Source organism: Strigops habroptila, chromosome 8, assembly GCF_004027225.2.
Source record: "Strigops habroptila isolate Jane chromosome 8, bStrHab1.2.pri, whole genome shotgun sequence".
Classification (NCBI taxonomy): Eukaryota; Metazoa; Chordata; class Aves; order Psittaciformes; family Psittacidae; genus Strigops; species Strigops habroptila.
This window is the reverse complement of record NC_044284.2, coordinates 61,909,778-61,931,281: the sequence shown is the minus strand read 5'-3', so window position 1 is coordinate 61,931,281 and position 21,504 is coordinate 61,909,778. Positions and strand designations below refer to the sequence as shown.

Sequence of the window (21,504 nt, the reverse complement as noted above, 5' to 3'; positions counted from 1 at the left end):
TTGGACAAGGGCCTGTAGGGACAGGCCAAGGGGAATGGCTTTAACCTGCCAGAGGGGAGATTGAGATGAGCTCTGAGGCAGAAGCTCTTCCCTGTGAGGGTGCTGAGGCGCTGGCACAGACTCTTCCCAGAGAAGCTGTGGCTGCCCCATCCCTGGCAGTGTTCAAGGCCAGGTTGGACACAGGGGCTTGGAGCAACCTGCTCTAGTGGAAGGTGTCCCTGCCCGTGGCAGGGGTTGGAACTGGAGGAGCTTTAAGCTCCCTTCCAACACACACCGGTCTGTGGCTCTACAAGCCCCGCGCGGTGTTCCATAGGGAATGCCGCTGTGGAAGGTGGGGGGGGGATTGTCCCGCCTCAGGAGAGAGCCGGGGGGGGGGGCCGGTGCTGAGGGAGCGGGGAGGGGCGGTGGCCGCGTCACGTGACCCGCCGCAGCTCCTTTAAAGCGGCCACATGCGGCGGGGCCGCCACAATCACGGCGGAGGAGGAGGAGGAAGGACGGGAGCGGCGGGAGGAAGAGCGGGGCCGGTCCCGTCCCGGCGGGCCCCGCCGTGCCTGTGAGCCCGCCCGCCCGGGCGGGGAGCGGAGCAGCGGAGAGGAGCGGGGCTAACAGCGTGCGAAGATGGCTGGGGCCATCATCGAGAACATGAGCACCAAAAAGCTGTGCATCGTCGGGGGGATCCTGCTGGTGTTCCAAGTCATCGCCTTCCTGGTGGGGGGGCTGATCGGTGAGTGCGGGGTGAGAGCCGACCCCACCGCCTTACCCTCTTCCTTCCCTATTAGTGGCAGTGTCGCTGCCTCCCTCCCCTGAGGTGTAATGAACCCGGGTTCGGTGATTAAAACGCGGCCTCTCGCCCGGCGCCTGCACGGAGCGATCGGGCACAGAAAAAAGTTTGTGCTTTGTTGGGTTGTGTGTGGTTTTTATGGCCTGGTTTCAGCCTCTACTGAAAGAAAGAGGGAAGGGGAGAGAAAAGCCTTCAGTATGGCGACTGGTCGCGCAGGGGAGCCTGGAGCTGCGAAGTTGATTTAAGAAGAGATATATATTTAATTGACGGAGGATAGATTGTTCTTCCATTCTCGTCGTACCTCGGCCCCTCCCCGCTTCTCCTCGGCCTCCAACCGGCCGCAGGAGCGAACCTCACCGCAATGATAGCGAAAAATAATAGGAATTGAAATAAAAATGAGAAGTAGAAAGAAGGGAGCACTGGTGGGAGCTGCCCGGCCCCGCTCCGCCGCCCCGCGGCCCGTTTGGGTGCGCGGGGTCGTTTCATGGGGATCATCCCCCTCCTTTTTCGTTCCCTTTCCTTCCTACCCATCAGCTTCCAAGAGGTGCTGGGGGGGCCTTAAACACACCCCTCCATCCCAGTCCACACCCCCAGTGCTCCTCGATCCTATATGGGACAACCCTGGTTCCCCCACCCTGCTGCGGGTCGTGGTCACCTCCCGAGCCCCGCCTCGGACCGGGATCCGGGACACCCGGAGCCGCTGGTGCGGTCCCTGCCCGGGAGCGTCCCCATCCCGGGGGAGGTGGAACCCCGGCCGCGAACCCCTTGGCCTCGGGGGGCGGCGATGGGGTTGGCCCCTGCCGGGGGAAGGAGCTGGGCATGGAGGGAGGAAGATGGAGCCGGGCTCTGGGGCAGCCCCGGCGATTCTCGGTTTAGTTACTTGTTCTTTTACTAGAAAGCAGCCTCGAGTTGTGCGCCGGCTCCGTGTGGTGCAGGGCTGGCTGCTTTGGAGCTTCCCAGTGTGCTGCCCTGCCGAGGAGTTCCCAGCCCAAACCCTCCTGGCTCACCCCGCGGTTTATTCCCCTTCCTCCGGGGCAGGCTGCTGCGTGGGGCTGTGGGATTTCCAGCGCCTGCTGGGGATAATGGGAGCCGCATTGCTCTGGATGTGCTGCTTATTTGGGAGAGTGAAGTTGGGCTGTTCTCACCATGGTCTCTATTAGAGAGGTATTGAGGAAATACGTGCTGTGTTTTTTACATTTCGTAATGTTTCTTTACATTACCCACTTCTTTTCCTCAGGAAGCAGAGGCAGCATTTCTGGTGCACATGAGCACTTTGCATTCATAGCCTCTATAATTCTTTGTTTCCAAGAACCACAAATTCTGCTAAACATCATTTTGAAACACTGAAGTTCCCCCCATCCTTTTCCTTCCTCACTTCTGCTTAATCACAATGGAGTCACTGGCACATACTGGATAAAACCCAGTTTTTCTAGTTTTGTGGGACTAAACCATCACTGAACATTATCAGGATTGGGGGTTTTTTCCTTCCCCCTCCCTTTTTCTTAAAGAGCTGGTTACTGAACCCAGCTCTTATTCATGAGATAGAATGTCTTGGCCTGCATTGTGGATAGAAGCCAGGCTCTGTGTTCAGCTTAAAAGTGTTTTTCTAGTAGCTGCTTGCTTCTAAGTTTAAAAAGAAGTGAGTTGCTTGTACGAAAGGAAGGTGTTGATCAGAAATCCTGGTTTCTCTTGTCATCTGGAGACGTGATATAAACAGACATGTTTAGGTTTAATTTTATAGGCAATAAACATAAACGTTATCAGGTTTGTAGGGATTTGGAGGTGCAAACTTAGGTGCTGTTAGTCCAGTCTTCTTGCATATTCCCTGCATTACCACCACCTATCTGTAGTCGAGTCATAGGGGATTATTGGGGGTGAACTTCCTTTAATTGCTGGAAAACCCCACTTCTGATATTTTAGCAGATAAACCAGCACTGATCAATGACCCAAACTGGTTTTTCCCCCGAGGGGGGGAATACACTTCTGATGTATTCAAGGAGCGAAGAGGCTCCTTTTTGCTCTGGTGTCTGTGGGATGGGCCCCAGCAGCTCCCAGCCCTCCTGGGAGCTGAAGTCTGGGTGTAATTGTGCTTGTGAAACAGCTGGAAGGTCTGGTGTATAAGCTAGGTGTGGTGCCCAACATCTGGCACGGGGACACATATGGAGGGCATCACAGCACGGAGCTCTGCATGAAACTCTTCCCAGGAACACACCTTGGATGGTGCATCTCTGATGGGGTCCATGGAAACTCTGAGCCAGGGGCTTGTGACTGACCCCTGGGCCTGCAGCTGCAGGGTCCTGACCCCTCTGTTAGTTTGGGTTGGAAGGGACTTTAAAGCTCATCCAGTTCCAACCCCTGCCACGGGCAGGGACACCTTCCACTAGAGCAGGTTGCTCCAAGCCCCTGTGTCCAACCTGGCCTTGAACACTGCCAGGGATGGGGCAGCCACAGCTTCTCTGGGAAAAGTCTGTGCCAGCGCCTCAGCACCCTCACAGGGAAGAGCTTCTGCCTCAGAGCTCATCTCAATCTCCCCTCTGGCAGGTTAAAGCCATTCCCCTTGTCCTGTCCCTACAGGCCCTTGTCCAAAGCCCCTCTCCAGGTTTCCTGGAGCCCCTTTAGGCACTGGAGCTGCTCTAAGGTCTCCCCTAAGCATTGTCTAAGAGGTGAGATGCGGGTTGGTGGCCGGCGATCTGCAGTGTGCAGGAGTGAAGCTCGTGCTGCCGATGGCTGTGGCAGCAATGACAGGGCACTGCCACCCTTCAGAGAGGTGTGACAAGGTGGGACGGGAGCTGAGATGTCACTGAAATAGTGTTCCTGGTCTGGTTTGATCCAGTGCACCACACAGACACTGAGAATCTACTTATTTTAGTTTATTCAGGTCTAGACAAACCAAAATACGTACACAACTGGAACAGGCTACAAAGCTAAACCAGCCTGTCCTTTAGCCGTCAGTTAGGTCATGTTTCAAAACAATGACTAAGTGCTCTATTTTAACAGATTACTTGTGCAAGTCCAAAATACACAAATGCATTGGTACCTGATATGACAATGACAACAAGGCTTCATTTTCCTGAAGTTGGGGGTTTCTGCCAGCGGGGGTTCTGTGGCTCGTGTTTGAACAGTCAGCTGTGTCATGTCTGAGGTGTAATATGGTTTGCACATTCCAACAGCTCTTTTATGTAGGAGCAGGAGCCTTATCAGCTTGCACACGGATTTTACGTAGAGCTGTATGTTGGCAGAGCATGAGACGTGCACATATGGGAGTCATCCCTTTCCTCTTGTGGTGGTCTTTGCAAAGCTGGGGAGTGAGAACACACCTCAAAGAGAGTTTTAGTGAGCCATTTCTTTGTGCTGTGGTAATGAACTGTTGGCTCCAGACAGCCGGGGCTGTCGCTGCTGCAAACCCTCCTCTGCTCTCAAACCCTGAAGAATTTATGGTGTCTGCTCTGTTCTGTAGTAAACATCTTGTTTAAAGGTTACACTTGTGTGTGCATTACGTGCCCAATTAGGATATATCAGTGCTAGATAGCACATGGTCCATAAAATTAATTGTACAACCTTGTCTTTGCTATCCTGCTATAGACGATGGCAGAGATATAGAGAATGGATCAAACAGGAATGTTTTCTGTTATCATTCAAGGCAGTGTTTGTGAGGAATTAGGCTAACACTAATGCAAGCGTTCCCAGGAGCTCTAACATGCCATGCATATGTATGCTCTGCCTTTCTGCTGTATGGGTGGATTCAGCCACATCCCTGCACCCTGGCTGTCTCCAGGGGTGCTACCAGGCTCCTACAGGCTTGGAGTTGTCCTGTCTGGCATGCAGAGCCAGGTTAGATGGTGACAGCCTTGGATTTGGCAAGAGGACAGTTCTTCCCACAGCTGGATACCTGGTGGGAAGCTGTTGATGGTGTCTCTCTTTCTAATTTCATTTGTGCCCTGAAATTATTTTATATATCGCAGACTGGTTTGTGCTGGAAGGGACCTTAAAGCTCCTCCAGTTCCAACCCCTGCCACGGGCAGGGACACCTTCCACTAGAGCAGGTTGCTCCAAGCCCCTGTGTCCAACCTGGCCTTGAACACTGCCAGGGATGGGGCAGCCACAGCTTCTCTGGGAAAAGTCTGTGCCAGCGCCTCAGCACCCTCACAGGGAAGAGCTTCTGCCTCAGAGCTCATCTCAGTCTCCCCTCTGGCAGGTTAAAGCCATTCCCCTTGGCCTGTCCCTACAGGCCCTTATAAAAAGGGGGTGTGTATATGTATGGGTGTATATGAGTACACATGGTATTTTAAAAGGGCAAATATATACAGTATTTAAAAAAAGAAAATGGAAGAGAACACAGTTTACTGCTCAAATCTGTCCAGAGTTCATGGAGATGGCAGGAACTTTAGTGTTAATCAAGTCCCAAGTGTGGGGCACTTTTCATGATGCTCTGTAGCTCCCTCGGAGTACCAGAGGATGCTGATCCTGCTGGGTGCTGCTGCACCAGGCAGGGTTCCACACATCTCCGTGGGCTTTGTGCTGCTGCCTGAGCACCACCAAAGCGGGACGGATGTACAAACCTGCAGCTTTCTCTCTCCATTGCTTTGGCCAAGCAGAGCGATGTGCATCTTGTCTTACCCCTGGTTTCCCAGTACCATGGAGGCTGTAGCAAAGAGTGGAGCTGCTGGGCAGATGGGGTGGCTGAAGTGGAGGGCACAGGAGGAAGTCTGGTCACAGAGCAGCAATACCCTGCTTCAAAACTGTCATTTCTTTGTTCCTTTATATGAGTTACTGCAAAGAGAATTTATGTGAGTTCCTTCTAGGGCTCCAAGAGCACCTTGTTGCAAGTCACATTGTCTTGGTTTCAGTTCACATGAATGCAGGAGAACCTCTCTCGAGTGAAGACAAAGTCCAGGAGCAGGCACATGCACAGTTAATCACTGCAAGTCTGGTGCCCAACTGTACACTTTACAAATTCAACTGATTGGAAAAGTGGAGGTATTCACTGAGCACATGAGTCCCCTGGGAGGAGGGGGATGCGTTTAAGGACGTGCAGGTTCACTGCTCCCTTGCCTCGGCTTAAGGGTGAAAAAGCCAGAACTGTTTTGACTGGAGCAAATAAAACTGACTTGTGTGTCTGGCCCAGAGATAATGAGTCATGTGTATAAATGGCTGAGCAGCTATCAACAATCCAGTTCATTATCTAAATGTCTGATTTGGCTCCTGAGCACTGAGCTCCCAGGATTTAATTTTCTTTGCTGGGATTTTGTTACTTTCTTAGGGCTGAACTGATCTTTTGACAGGGAAGAGGCTCTGATGGCTAAGGTATGTGGATGCAGCCTGCTCAGGAAGAGTGTGTGCTGCAGGACAAAGCCCATCTTATGTGCCTGACTTTCTTTCATCTCTAGCCTCTCCAGAGATGGGTGAGCTGTGCTGTACCGTGGACATGAATGCCAATAGACTCCTCTGTATAGACACATTCCTTCTGTGCTGCAGCCTTGGCAGGAGCACCGGGAGCCGATGAAAAAGCAGACATGAAAGGTCATGTCTGTTTAGTTTAGGTCTGCTCAATTCTTCTTTTTAAGAGCTGTAACTGTAGCTGAATGGGCAAATGTGCCAGAAATGGAGAGTTCCCAGGCAGAAACAGCAGTGCTGGGGGCCTGAGGAGCAGGCAGAGAGGCTCTAAATCCTCCAAGGTGCTTGTGTTTTGCTCTTCTCACAGTTGTATTACTCCCAAACTACAGTTAACTTGGGAGAGATGCGTCAGGTAAACTCCATGCCTTGTAGTTTGGGTCCTCTTGTGCTCCTCTTGTCTTTTCTGTTGACACTAACTAAACACCCTTGGTTTTAAACATGCCCTGGAAACTTACAAGTGGCGATGGCTCTGCCTGTCTCTGCTTTGCAAAGGATAACGGTTTAACAGGAAGTTTTTCGTTAGTAAATAACATTTATGGTCTTTGAAGTCAAGTTATAACTCTGGCAGCCCCGGAAAGCCTTTGAAGGGCTCAAGGTGTCCATGTGCTCCAGGACCGCCCGCTGCTGGCCCCAGCAGGATCTGATCCCTCCCATTCAAATGCAGATGAAATTCTTTACATATCTGAGCGCAGGGTGGTTTCAAGGTACCTTGTGATCTGTGGTGTGCAGCTCGGGAGCTCCAGGCTCCGGAGCAGAGCTGCTGGATAACAGCAGGTCATGCTGCTATTTTAGACCTCTGTTTGCAGGGATTTAATATCTTGGCTGGCTGTTGCAGGAAATGCATTTCATCTGAGTTGAAAATTGACAAAGGAGGGCTTGGAAGAGGCTCAAACTGCCTGTGGCAATTAGTAAATCGGCCCTACCTTCCTTTTTTTTCCCCTTATTCTTCTAAATAAAATAGTTTTGAAACATATTTTCCTGCATTGAGAGGACTCGTACTGCTCGTGCTCTTTTCGTGTGCATTTGTTCCTGATGTTCCATATGTGTGTGAACTCTGGAGGTCGTTCATTTAGTTCTCCCAGCAAACAGGCTTGTACTGTAGTGCCTCACCAGGTTTTCTTGCTTTGTGACTTGCCTGGGGCTGAGGGAATAATCCCTTATCTCTGAGAGCAGGACTGTCTAGAAGCCTTTTGGCTGGTGTTGGGTGGCAGTGGCCTTGCAGGGTGCTTGGACTCCTGTTCCTGCAGTGGGGATCCTGACTATATGTTCAGTTTTAAAGGCTCTGGGCTTGGAAGGGACCTTAAAGCTCATCCAGCTCCAACCCCCTGCCATGGGCAGGGACACCTTCCACTAGAGCAGGTTGCTCCAAGCCCCTGTGTCCAACCTGGCCTTGAACACTGCCAGGGATGGGGCAGCCACAGCTTCTCTGGGAAAAGTCTGTGCCAGCGCCTCAGCACCCTCACAGGGAAGAGCTTCTGCCTCAGAGCTCATCTCAATCTCCCCTCTTTCATCTTAAGAAGGTACAGGAATTCCTCAAAACCCCAGCAAGACTCTTCTGGTTGTAGCGCTTGGTTGGGAACCTCCAAATCCTGGCAGCTCACTTCCCTTCCCAGTCTATTAAAACTGTTTTAAGTCTGGGTTTGAGTTTGGCACTGCTGTCTGTGCCACCAGACACCGCCTTCCATCGGGCTGTATCCTGGACTAAGTCAGGGCTCCCACTGCCCCCTAAGCCAGGTATAGAAGCCAGTGCCGTGACTAGAGGAGGTCTTCTCCCATCTTGCTCTTCACATCCAATGCAGAAAACCTGGATGGAGAGCATGGACTTGGGTCAGGAATCTCTCAAACTAGGTTTTGGTGGTTTAGACAGTTTCATTTTTGTCTGAAACAAAGAGACAAGAGAAACCTGTAGTATCAAAAAATCTATTAGAGACTATAGAAATACGGGTGTTCAGCTACAACAGTATGTCTGGCAACTCCCACTGTAAGTAAGAAGGGAAATGGTGCCCTGGGGCATTAAAGGATTATGGTCTGGATAAAAGCTTGAACTCAATTGGTAAGAAATACCTTTCCCAAAGGGAGTGGGCTTCTGGTGGGTTTGTTTGCTTTTAAAAGATGAATTGGATGGTTTAAATGTTCAGCAATTCTTCATAGAAAAGGTGCTGCAGCGCTCAGAAATAGGCTTTGAAATAGTAAATAGTAATAAAAAATGGTAACTTAAAGCTTGTATTAGTGGTTACTCAGCGTATTAAACTGGTAGCATCAGGGTCAGGAAAGGAGGTAGAAAAGATGACTTTTGTGTTGCAATAAATGTATATTTCTAAATAGTGGTATATATTGTAACTTGGGTTCTCGCTGTAGTAGCTGGGGAAGCTCAGCCTGTCTGGTGATAAATTAGCTTGTTTATTCCTGCCCCGCTGCTGGTGAGTGTAATGAAGCAGAAGCACATTGTGTGTGCTCGCTGGGTAGTGCTGGCCTGCGCAGGAGGGGGTAATTGAGTAGAAAAGCAGAATGCTGCTGGTGCACGGGAGAAGTTAACACCCCATGAGCTCAGTAGGATTCAGGCTTTAATCAATGGAGACACAATGCAAGTGAGAGCTTCTAAAGGGCTTGTTGATGGTGCGAGAGCAGGGGTCAGTAGTTAATTTGAAATGCTGGAGGGGCTCTAGAGGAGAAGGTACAAAACGTGTATCATGTATTCATGTGGGAGCAGAGAGGGGATGTTGTTCTTGTATTGGGGCTGAATTCCTTGTTTGCAGGAGTATGGAGGAGGGAACAACGAAGGAATTGTTTGAGGGTTTATTACAGGAGCTTTTTAAAGACCTTAATGTAATTAATACACTGAGAGATGGTGGCCCTCATGCAAATCTAGGCATATATAATACTGTAAAATACTGCAAAATTGAGCTCACTTATAGTAATTTTTTTTAACCTAAATATTGAAGTCTAAATACAGAGAAGCAGCATTTCTCTTTCCTTTTGAGGAATAATTCCTGAGGTAAGCCCCTTTGCTGCTGGGGTCTTATTTTCAGCTGTGTTTTCTCAGGAAAGGGCAGATGAATGCTTACATGTGAATAGAGATAGATTGCTTCACGGACAGTTCAGGTGAAGGACATTGCACTAAAGGAAAGTGCTTACTGCTGTACTGGAGAGATGCTGAAGTTGGCCAGCCTTGAGCTGGGGGTTTGAGAATTAAAAAATGATGAAAGTAAGAGTCTTACAGCTGCTTGTGTTGGTTGGGGAATTAATGTTTACTTTCCTTTTGAGGTAACCAAACCAGGAGGGTTAAGTCTCAACTGAAACTTGCCAACTCCCCCACCGCTCGGAATACTCATTTAGTTGGCCATGGTGTTGCACTCATCTTGAATGGAATTAAAACTTCCCCTTCTCAGCATTTCTGGGAGCCAAACTTGGGAGCATGGTGGTCTCCAGGATCTAACCCAGTGGCTCCAGGAAGCACAACATAGTGATGGACAGGCCTGGATCCCCGTGTCCCTTGGGAGTACCCCACCATTTACCAGTTTGGCGTTTAGAGCTCAGTTTCTCCAGCAAATACTGTAGGGTTGTGCTATGGAGAATGCAGGGAGACAGAAGCAGCGTTGGATGGCTCAGGGTGTCTTGGCCACATGATGAATCACTTTGTCTGTCTCCACTTGTACTTTGTTTAGTCTACGTGAAGCAAAAGAATTTCTTTTCCAGTTGAGATGTAGGAGAGAAATCCTCTGTCTGGACAATGAGGATGGTCACTGCTGAGGAACCAAATCAGGGCATCTTTTGCTGAGTCAGGTCCTAAGACTGTTGACCTCTCTAGTCAATAGATATAAAGTGTCCTGAGATGTCTCCTGCAAATCCTCTTACTTGGAGTTATTCTGTAACACTGTTCTCTTTGAGTAGAACACTGCAGACAGCTCAACACAGGACTGAGTAGTTTTGGGTCATTGAAAACCAAAAGCAATTTAACTTTGGTTGTGTGTCCTCCCCCCCAGTAAACATCTCTCTTTAACTGCTGCTGTTTCTTGGGGATTGGAAATATGATCTTAAGGTCCTTTGCAACCCAAACCATTCTGTGAAAATCTGTGTGCTTGAGCCAGCGTGCCATTGGCTCTTTTGAATATGAAAAGTGGTAGAAGTCTCACTGGAAGTTATATGGAAGAGTTGCTTCAATCTGTGAAACGCAGCTGAAATTGCTTTGAAAGTTCATGGGAAGTGGTGGCCATGCTGCTGAAGGCACCTGCCTCTTCAGGGGCTCACTGACTAAAGCCATTGCAAGGAGCTGCGTTCCCTTGGTAGGGATCAGCAGGATCTGCTGGGACCCCCTGTAATTGTGGAGCTGTTGGAGCGAGGCCAGAGGAGGCCCCGGAGCTGCTGCGAGGGCTGGAGCAGCTCTGCTCTGGAGCCAGGCTGAGAGAGCTGGGCTGGGGCAGCCTGGAGAAGAAAAGGCTCCTGAAGGGGAGACCTTAGAGCAGCTCCAGTGCCTAAAGGGGCTCCAGGAAACCTGGAGAGGGGCTTTGGACAAGGGCCTGTAGGGACAGGCCAAGGGGAATGGCTTTAACCTGCCAGAGGGGAGACTGAGATGAGCTCTTAGGCAGAAGCTCTTCCCTGTGAGGGTGCTGAGGCGCTGGCACAGACTTTTCCCAGAGAAGCTGTGGCTGCCCCATCCCTGGCAGTGTTCAAGGCCAGGTTGGACACAGGGGCTTGGAGCAACCTGCTCTAGTGGAGGGTGTCCCTGCCCGTGGCAGGGGTTGGAACTGGAGGAGCTTTAAGCTCCCTTCCAGCACAAACCATTCCATGCTACCTCTGGGGCTTTTGCAGTGGGCTGGGCAGCTCTGCAGCCTCTGCTGAAGGAGATGTGGTGGGCAGTTTCCCCATCCCCAGCAGCATACGAGCTGGCTGTGCTGGCCTGTTGCTGCATAGCTTTAAGATAAAAGTGTTCAACATATATGCAAACAAGCTTCAAAGAGGCTAAATTGAATTAATTCCCCAAACTAGTATGAAAACCAGTGAGCTGCAAAAGAGGCTGCTCAGGCTGCAGTGGTTTTATTTTCCTGTCTGTGCCTGCCTGGGTTTTAAAGGAAGATTTAATGCAGGTTTGTCCCATCAGAGCTGAGGAGGGCTCTGGTAACTGTCCCCTCCTGCCTGCTTCCCTTGGGAACAGGCACACAGCTCCTTGGAGATCCTGCTGTTGCTCTGAAAGCGTTTGCTGTGAATCATCCTGTCTCTAAACTGCTTTGTGGCAGTTTTTCTCTTAAACACAGGGGGTTGGAAGCAGCATGGACAGTGCCTGCGGCTCTGCCAGTCTCGTGCCTGTGGCTTTTGGTGTCCAGCACCACAGGGGATGAACCCCATTGTGGGAGGGGTCCCTGGAGCTGCTTCCTGGGGGCTCTCCGGGCTTGCTCCTGTTGGAGCTGGCTCTGAAGGAGTCACATTCCCAACTGGCTTCTGCCAAACCTTCCTGAGCAAAGCTCTGCAAACCCCTCCAAACCGGTACCTGCATTACTGCAGTGTTTCCCATCGCAGCGAGCAGGCTGGAACGTGGGCTGGGGCTTCTCCATTGGATTATGCACAAATGGCTATTTAATTATTTACAGGCTGACATATATCATTTAATATAGAAAGCTGAGGCATCTCCCAGCCCCACAGGCAGACTGGCTGAAAGCAGCCTGCCTGGCACCACGTGCTCACGGAGGTCCCTCGGTGCTAGCTTTGTTTGGCATAGCACTTTGTAATGCTGTTAGTTGACTTGGCTGCAGTTTCCCAAAGCATTTTTTTCCACTTGGTTCAACACTCACTTGAATTTAATGGGACTGGAGCCAAAGAAGTAATGGAAGCCAAGTGCCGACGTTCGTCTGGTGTGCAGTTCCCGACGAGGAATATAGGGAGTAATTGTCTCTTGCTCCTCCAAGCTGTAACTTTGGCAGAGGGGATATTTGAGGGAGGATGCCAAGTATTTAAAATCATAATCAGTCCGTGATGAAAACATGTATTTATGGCTATAATGAGTTGCATCAAAGCAAGAAATGTTCGTTTTCCCCATAGAAGTAACTGTCTCTGAGTTCAGAAATGCCTACTTTCAAATCACACAAAGGTCTCTCAGAGTTAAAAAGCTCTCAATGCCTGGCTTATTTCACCACAATATTCCTAAAACAGCTGCACTTTTAGCCATGGTAACTAGTTCTGCATTGAGGCAGGATAAAGGAATGTCGCACCGTTCTATGCATGTCCTTAATTCAAGTGTTCTGTAACCCTGGTCTTGCAGCTTGAGTGTGTTTGTTGAACGCTTTATTTTATTCTATTTTGGTATTTCTTTGTGGCACGTCAATGATTTGTTCTGTTTTGGGGCTGCTGTCACGTATGAGGCTTCTGTGGTTCCTGGAGGGCTGCTGGATGCAGTGGGGTTTGAGATGCAGCAGTGAGTCTGTGATGCACTTAAGCTATGGGTTAATAGTCGGAGCAGGAATGAACCTGGGACTATTCCTGCTTAAGCAAATCCCTTCCAGCCTTCATGCCAGCGTCACGCTGCTTTTCAGCTACAAGAAACTTATTGCTGTCAAAAAAGTATATAAAAAATGCTGTTTATAAACTGCTTTTTAATAACTTCCTCCCGACTCGCACATTGAGTCATCTCTCCCCTGCCCGTAGGAAGCAGCACGGATGTCATCTTCAATGAGGTGACACATGAGGGAAGATGCTACGCAGGGTTCCTGGCTGGGCTCCCAAACAGCAATAGAGCTGCTGTTGTGATGCTGTGTCCAAATTACAAGGGAGCCAGGGCTGAATCATCCGGGTGTAGTGTGTACGGATGTGTGCTGAGCCCAGGAGCCCTGCGCGGCTCTGCCCTGGATGGGGCTGGGGGTGGCTGGTGGGTATTGCTCAGTTTGGGTTTGGTTTACTCATTGAAATAGTTGGAAGTGTAGAGGTAGGGTGTTATTGCTTGCTGCTGGAGCTTTTTGGTGGGCTGTGATGTGTTCAGGAAGTCCTGCACCATCTCTTGGTATGAGGATGATGATAATGTGAGAATAGCCCATGGAGCGGCCAGCTTCCCCCTCATTTTACGTGGCCACCTCGGTGGTGTTTCTCTGGAGACTTCAACATGAAGGGTGCTGAGGTGCTGGCACAGGGTGCCCAGAGAAGCTGTGGCTGCCCCATCCCTGGCAGTGTTCAAGGCCAGGTTGGACACAGGGGCTTGGAGCAACCTGCTCTAGTGGAAGGTGTCCCTGCCCGTGGCAGGGGGTTGGAGCTGGATGAGCTTTAAGGTCCCTTCCAACCCAAACCAGGCTGGGATTCCGTGATTAAGTCCTTGGTTATTCTTTACACCTAGGTATCTGTTATTCTATGTGCTACTTCTGTTTTAATTCATAGTATAGGAACACTTCCATGCTTACCACTTGCATTAGAGCATTTTCACATGATTAGGTTAAATTTGCACTTCGAATTCTTTAAAAAGGCATGGATAGTTTAGAGTTTTCCATTTTCCTTTCACAAACTTGCATTGTGAAACTTCAAATTCTAGTGAAAACAGACATAAAGAGTTAACCTGCTCCATCTGCTCCCCAAAACCTGTGAAGCTGGAAGGAATTCATGTCCAATGGTACCTTCCTGGTAATACTTCAGAAAACAGGACAGTTGTGGTTTAACTGCAGTGAAATGTATTGGGTGTTAAAATGTGTTGAATTGGCTGTTGTGGAAAAAACCCCCAAACCAACTTCTTTCTAATGGGAATAGTAGCATAAGAACAGGGAATTTCTGACCTGGTTGCTGGACTTTCTAACCCATGGGAAGCCCCCTGGATCATACTGGGGAGATGAGGAACCGGAGCAGCTCCAGCTCTGCTTGTCCTCATGGTTTGCCAGTTCTGTGATGCATTAAAATGGCGTTAAAATACGTATTTCCCAAGTGATACTGGAAACAGGGCAGCAGCACTGTCATGAGAAGTCTTTGCATGGCAGGACAACGTTGGAAATGTATTTGAGTTTTTAAAAGCCTTTTCTTTCAGATCTGGAGGTGCTATATGCTGAAATTCTGGCTGGAGGTGGATGCATCTTTCATCCCTATTTGTACTTCAAAGTTGGACTGTTTCCTCATCGATGTAAAGCCTGAGCAGTTTACTCACTAGTTTAAATTGTCCGATCTGGGATGTTACACATCATCCTGATACAATGAAAACGGGCACAAAGCCTTGTCCCTTGCCTGTGGCAATGGTGGCAGAGCAGAGTTTGGGCAACATTTCAGAGCCAAGATCTCTGTGCAGCTTCTTTTCTTCCCATTATCTCAAAAACCCCGTGTCTAGGGGAAAAAGAGACAAATCTTTGGCTGTAATAGTTGTTAGTTCACATGTGACTTGCAGCCAAAGGAAGCAATGCCTTCATGCACAGGATCTCTCTCCAGTGAGCAGCAATGGGTGAGCAAAGGTCTTTGGATCATCATGGAGGTGGCCAGTTTATCCCATGCTTTGGTGAGGCCGAGATGGCTCCCACAGCACATCTGCAGACAGCAGATGTTGGCCATGGCCCTGGGCTGGGTTAGATGCAAAGTGGTGCTGCTCTCTCCCATTACAAGGGCTCTTAAATGAGCATGGTGTGATTCAGCAGTGAGAAAAGGCTTCCTGCCCAAGGAAACGTGTGGCTGTGTGATTCAAATCACTGTGGTAAGTGACCACAAGGTTTAGGATGAGTTCATCTGTCTAGGTTTGCGATATGGGCACATGCTTTGCATATGGGTTTGCTTGAGTGAGCACACCAGAAGGGTGTATTGCACAGAAAAAGATGCCAGTAACTTCCAGTGTGATTTTGGTGTAACTGAGGTATCTGAGACTGACCCAGAAGATTCTGGCTGCTTCAGCTAATCCTAATTTGATCCCACTACAAAGTCAGGAGTATGTCTGTAGATGTAATAAACTTAATTACTTAACTGCAGGATCAAGGAGCTGTGAAGGAGACTCATCTGATGCATTTGTTTTCAATTGCCTTCAAGTAGCTGAAGGGGGAGCTGCCTGTTTTGGTGGGGAAACCACTGAGAAGATGTCTTAAGATGCTCAAAATGTGGTTCTCTTCCATTTACAGCTCCCAGCCCCACTACAGCTGTTCCTTACATGTCAGTGAAGTGCATTGATGTAAGGAAGAACCACCACAAAACCAAGTGGCTGATGCCCTGGGGACCCAACCACTGCGAGAAGCTCAAGGACTTCGACGAGGCGGTGAGCAGGCAGATCGAAGCCAACGACATCGTGTTTGCTGTGCACATTCCCCTCCCCAGCAAGGAGATGAGCCCCTGGTTCCAGTTCATGCTCTTCATCATGCAGCTGGACATCGCGTTCAAGATGGACAATGACCTAAGTAAGTCACTCTTTGTCATTAGGTGCTGAGTGTGGCCTGATTTCCCAATGTGTTTCTCTTGAAGTTGCCTTTGTCTTGCTCAATATGCCCACTGCTATGGTGCCTCCATGCAGCTGGTGATACAGGAGCACATTCTAAAGGTGGGAGTCAGTAATGAGACATTTCTTGGAGCAACCTGCTCTAGTGGAAGGTGTCCCTGCCTGTGGCAAGGGCTTGGAACTGGATGAGCTTTAAGGTCCCTTCCAACCCAAACCAGTCTGTGACTCTGTGATTTTGGTATGTATCTTTGCAGGGAGAGGTGTTCAAGCTGCACTAGCAAGTAGCTAAGCAGGTGATGAGCAGGTTCTATGTTCAAAGTACATAGACCATCAGCAACTACACTGCTTTAAATCCAGCAATTTGCTTTCACAGCACACATTCCTGGATTTCGTATAGTTTTTCAGGATGCTGAATGCACAGCAGCAGTTTACAGTTGATAACACAGCCCAGCTTTTTCAGCTGCTGCTTTCCTCCTGTCCTACATGTTCCCAGCCCGTGCCTTGTGCTGGCTCTGCATGTGCCTGGCTGTGAGCTCAGGTTTGGCTGGGTGAGCTCTATGACCAGTTAGAAGGTTGGATTGGTCATGGCTGTGTAAGGTAGTGCCAGGGCCAGTGCTGAAGATGTGCTTGAGCAGGTGAGGCATGGGGATGTCCCTTGTGGAGCTGCAGCATCACCTCAGTGTGCTCTGGTTTGGGCGTCTTGCCCTGTGTGGAGGTGGTGAAAAGCAGCATCCTGAAGTTTTCCATTTTTATGAAAGTTACTGCCTCAAAAATCTTTTATTTATATATATATATATATATATATATATATATAAAAAAATATGTATTTATATATATATATACACACACATACACTTGAACTAGTTACTGGTTTCTCAGTGCTGGAGACTTTAAGCCATGCAATTCTGCTCTGTGCTTGCCAAGCACTTTGATGTGGTCAGCTTCTAAATTGCAAGCCAAAGTACTCACTAAATGAAATTATTGATCTGTAAGTTTATATGAGGAGCTCGTAAGAGGGAATGTTCATGTCTGAGATTTGAAGCACATGCTCTCCAGCAGGCACAGGTTGCAGAAGAGTTGGTGTTCATTTACTGAGCCTTTGTCATCATAATGACTTTAACCTCTGCAGTTTGAGACTGGTCAGTGGTGAACTGAAATAGTTGCCCAAGCTTCTATCAGTCCTTGTGAGCTACACTGTTGTGCTAGGATTTGATGGAAAGTACTTTCTGGCCATGAAACTGCAGTGGGCCAAATTAACTGGAAAACTATAGGTACGCGGGAACTGTGGATGAAGCAGTTTTACTGGGATTCACCCCTAGTACCTGGAAGAAGATGCACTCAATAAACACCCCCAACTCCTCCCAAAAACTGAACCCCAAACTCAAAAATAACCCTGCAAAATGATGTTGGGAGCAGCAAGGGCAAGACTGATCTGCCCCTTGCTGAAAGGAGAGTTGTACATGTGTTTGGGGAGAAATCCCTCTGTCTAACAGCTATAACCTAACAATGAATAAACAATGTACTTTCAAACTGGTTGAACTGGGGCTTCTGTAGCTCTTCCTCTGGCCACAGCCTGTCTGCGAGTCTGGCTCTAGTGTTCGTGTAACCATGTGCTGGATCAGCTCTGGTTTAGAAGCTCGCTGCTGGGTTGGGATGTGGACAAGCAAACATGCCCTGGTGCAGGGGAGCGGGCAGCTCGCAGCCTGGTCACTGTAGGTGTGCGGAAGCTTTCATGACAGCTTTACATCTCCTTTACTGCCTTGCCTGCTCAGCGTGGACCTGTTCCTTCCTGGCTGTTTAATGTATCATCATTAAGATGAGTTATAGATGAGATTGTATAAAGCTTACATATGTGTTCTCTCTGCATTTTAGAGATAATTAGAGAGATAAGAGTAGCTTTGTAACGTTATTAAGGCTTCAGCTTCTTAGACTTCAATAGATGGTTGTGTTTAGAGAAATAACTCTTTGTTCTGAGGCTGTTTAAAGTCAAACTCTGCTGAGCGGGAGCCAGTAACTGTCTGAGCACCTGGGAACAGGTTGCTAAAATGCTCAACAAGCTCTTGACAATTCAAGGCCAGGTTGGACACAGGGGCTTGGAGCAACCTGCTCTAGTGGAAGGTGTCCCTGCCCGTGGCAGGGGTTGGAGCTGGATGAGCTTTAAGGTCCCTTCCAACACAAACCACTCTGTGACCCTGATTCTATGACAGTGTTTCTCTTCTAAGTGCAGAGAGCCTTTTTGGGTCAGTATTTGTGTTCAGTGACTGAGGCCTTCAAAGGTGGGAACTTTTGAGGTTTAAAAGCAGAAGAGCTTGGGCCACCCTCTTGGTACTAAAGACAAGGTTTGGGGTGGGCTGTACCACTTTGCAGCTGGGAAAAGCTTTGTTTCTGGTCATTATCAGTTCAGTAGCTGCTGGTGGGTTTTCTTTATAAGAAGCATTTGAAGACAAGACATTACTACTACTTATGGTATGAGCTTGCTTGACACATCTCAAAGATTTTCTTTCATTGACTGAAGAAAGTACTTGCAAATGCTGTTTTCCTACGCTTTGTGCCAAGCTGAAGGCAGATGTAAATGAAGTGTAAAATCTAGGAAACTAGTGAGTAATGCAGTTGTTGCTTGCTAGGTTGTGTTGTGAGAGATTATAAAATATTAAAGTAAATCTTGTTAGGCCAAAACAATTGCATTTGTGTCTCTATCTCACTGCTAACTTTGCATTAGTGTGAGAGCTTCATCGATCTGGTAACTGGAATCAGCTCCTCAAAAGAGGCAACACTGAAGATGCGAAATACCAACCATGTGAAATAACCTCATTTCTTCCCTTAAACTGACAATTCCAGTCTCTTTTCCCTTAAGCTTTGAGTGACCTCAAAGCCAGCAGTCATCCTGCTGGAGTCAGTGCCAGCAGGGGCTGGTGCCAAACCAGGGATGGCTCCTGGAAGGCGTCGCAGTGTTAAAGCCTCTGCCAGTCACCCTCGTAATGACTGTCTTGAAGCTGCCTCAGATCATCTAGGAAAGCAGCGCTGCCTGCTCCCTGGGGACACATCCTGGTCTCTGCTGGCTCCCAGAACCCTGCAGCATGGTCCAAAGATGTTAAAGTCAACATGAGCCTCGCAGGGGCCGAGCATCCTGCAACATCCTGTGGGATTGGCACTCGGAGGAGGAGAAACCAGCCTTTACCATGTTCATCTTGGAAACTTGCTCTGGAGTTCCTTAATGCAGATGTTTAGGAATGATTTTGAAATGCTGATGTTTTAAAAATGCAGATGTTTAGAAGCTGAGCTACTTCCCATGTGTTTATAGAATCATAAAATCCCAGATTGGTTTATGTTGGAAGGGAGCTTAAAGCTCATCCAGCTCCAAGCCCCTGCCACGGGCAGGGACACCTTCCACTAGAGCAGGTTGCTCCAAGCCCCTGTGTCCAACCTGGCCTTGAACACTGCCAGGGATGGGGCAGCCACAGCTTCCTTGTGTTGTCCTTAGTTGGAGCAGGGACCTGGAGGCTTCTTGTCCCTCAGCCACCAGAGGCTTCAGAGCCCCCCAGAGCTGGGCTTATCCTGCCTCAGTTTCACCTTGTGGAAAAGTAAACCTGAAATTGCTTAATACTGAATTGACATCCAGGAATGTGATGTCCCTGAGGAGTACAAAGTGATGGTAGCGCGGCACTGGGGATGGATAATGACACCTCTCTGTATCAGATGGCATGAAGTATGGAGGGGCCTTTACAAGTTTTCAGTCTAAAAAATCCCCAACATTGTTTTCTTCTCTTTTTAAATCTACTGAACTTAAAATGTTAGTGAGATGACTTCTGCTTTCTTTGCAGTTGGAAAGCCATCGTGTACAGTGGGCTGCCTGAGCACTGCAGACTCCTGTTCAAATTCAGCCCATTTTGGTCTCTTTGGAGGGTTTTGTAATTTTAGAGAGCTGGTGAAGCATGGAAATGTAATGCAAATAATTCTAGTGTTTCCTCTCTTCGCTTGCATATGTTTCTTTCCAGACAGCTGTATTAGTATGCAGATGGAACAGAGCCACCTTCTGAAACTACTTCTCTATTTTTAGACCATTGTACAGTGAGTAAAGCCATCCTGTGTGAATGTCACACTGTGAAGTGAATCATGGAAAAGATCCTGGGCACCAAACGTCTGGCAGTAAAATGCCAATGTGAAAAAATACACTGGTGGTGCTCAGAGCATGGCGGGTACCGGGGAGCCCCTCACTGCAGGGGCACAGCTCTGACCTGCTCCAGAGCATCTCCAGAGGTGAGACCCCCCCTGCAGTCCTGATCCAGCTCTGGGGCAACAGCACAAGAGGGACGTGGAGCTGCTGGAGCGAGGCCAGAGGAGGCCCCGGAGCTGCTGCGAGGGCTGGAGCAGCTCTGCTCTGGAGCCAGGCTGAGAGAGCTGGGCTGGGGCAGCCTGGAGAAGAGAAGGCTCCTGAAGGGGAGACCTTAGAGCAGCTCCAGTGCCTAAAGGGGCTCCAGGAAACCTGGAGAGGGGCTTTGGACAAGGGCCTGTAGGGACAGGCCAAGGGGAATGGCTTTAACCTGCCAGAGGGGAGACTGAGATGAGCTCTGAGGCAGAAGCTCTTCCCTGTGAGGGTGCTGAGGCGCTGGCACAGGGTGCCCAGAGAAGCTGTGGCTGCCCCATCCCTGGCAGTGTTCAAGGCCAGGTTGGACACAGGGGCTTGGAGCAACCTGCTCTAGTGGAAGGTGTCCCTGCCCGTGGCAGGGGTTGGAGCTGGATGAGCTTTAGAGTCCCTTCCAACACAAACCATTCAGTGTTTTTATCTCGTAGCTGTAAAAACAGACTTGGCAAGAAAGCTCAAACCTGGGACCCCATCAGGAACATGTCTTCTCATCAGCCATCCCTGGAACACATAATCATCTAAGCAAAGCTGTCTTGTCTCCATAAGGTTTTGAATATAATACCATGATACTGGTGAGGTTGTCACTCAGCAGTCGAGCTGCTGTTACCAGAAGTGATTTACCAGGCTCCACATTATCTAGGTGTCATCTACAAGATCTGTGTAGGCAAAGTTAATCTGGAGCATGCCATGAGGAGGTGCTCTGATGTGCTCCTTGTGAGATGAAGCTTCCTAGCATGGGGCATTTCATCTCTTAGTATTAAATAGGACAGAAATTTCTACCTACCTATTTCTACCTTTTTATTGATGGGAAATTCTGGAGAGTCTTGGTTAACATGCATGGAGGAACTGATAACTGCTTTCCTCAAGCATATTGGCATCTGAGGAGCTGAGCACAGGTTTGCAGTGGTGTTTTCTCTTCCTTGCATCTATTCTTCCTCTTCTGCTGTGGCCCAGCCTTGAATAATTAAGATACTCTGATCTCTCAGCACTTCCAGAAGTGAAGACTGGCTTACCTGTCAGTCCTTGCCTCCTGCTCTGCTGTTTTGATGGTAAATAGCATTGGTTTCAAACACCTGTCTTGAAACCAAGCATCATAGAACATCATCTGCTGCTTCCCTCCCCTCTCCCTTGTGTGTGTGTGTGTGTATATATATATATACACGCACATACATATGTTTATATGTATTTTATGTTGACCGTCTCAAAGGGTCTTTGTACAGAACTCTTTTCTATGGGGAGACATTACCCCAACACAGAAACTGATGGAAATTCAGAAGGAGGTTCTAATCCATCAGCCTGTAAAGGCCCCCACACCAGCACATCATCTGCCTTCTGCTTTTCGTACTGGATGGCAGCAGCAACATTTGGATTGCAAAGATGAAATAACGAAAGCTGTTTTTGTTGGATTGAATCCTAAGCATTCCAGTTGGTTTTATGGCTTCTGAAATGAAGTTTGTAATTCTTTTTAGCTGGGCCAAGTTTCACTTTATGTTCCCATTTATCTGTTTTGCTGGTCTTCTAAATAGTGGATCTGAGATGGCAAATTCATGTTTCATGGTAACCTGACTAATGGCTGCTGTGGAAAGGAGCTTGATATCA

At 48.7% G+C, this 21,504-nt stretch overlaps 1 protein-coding gene across 1 annotated transcript in view; it reads left to right on the top strand.

Moving 5' to 3' along the window:
* Positions 1-415: 415 nt before the first annotated feature.
* Positions 416-21,504, top strand: part of WLS (Wnt ligand secretion mediator) — a 35,129-nt gene continuing 14,040 nt past the window's right edge. The window contains exons 1-2 of the mRNA XM_030494096.1: positions 416-724; positions 15,232-15,504. Of these exons, the coding sequence (XP_030349956.1) occupies positions 619-724; positions 15,232-15,504 (379 nt within the window). The 5' untranslated portion in view covers positions 416-618. The remainder of the gene's footprint in view (positions 725-15,231; positions 15,505-21,504) is intronic.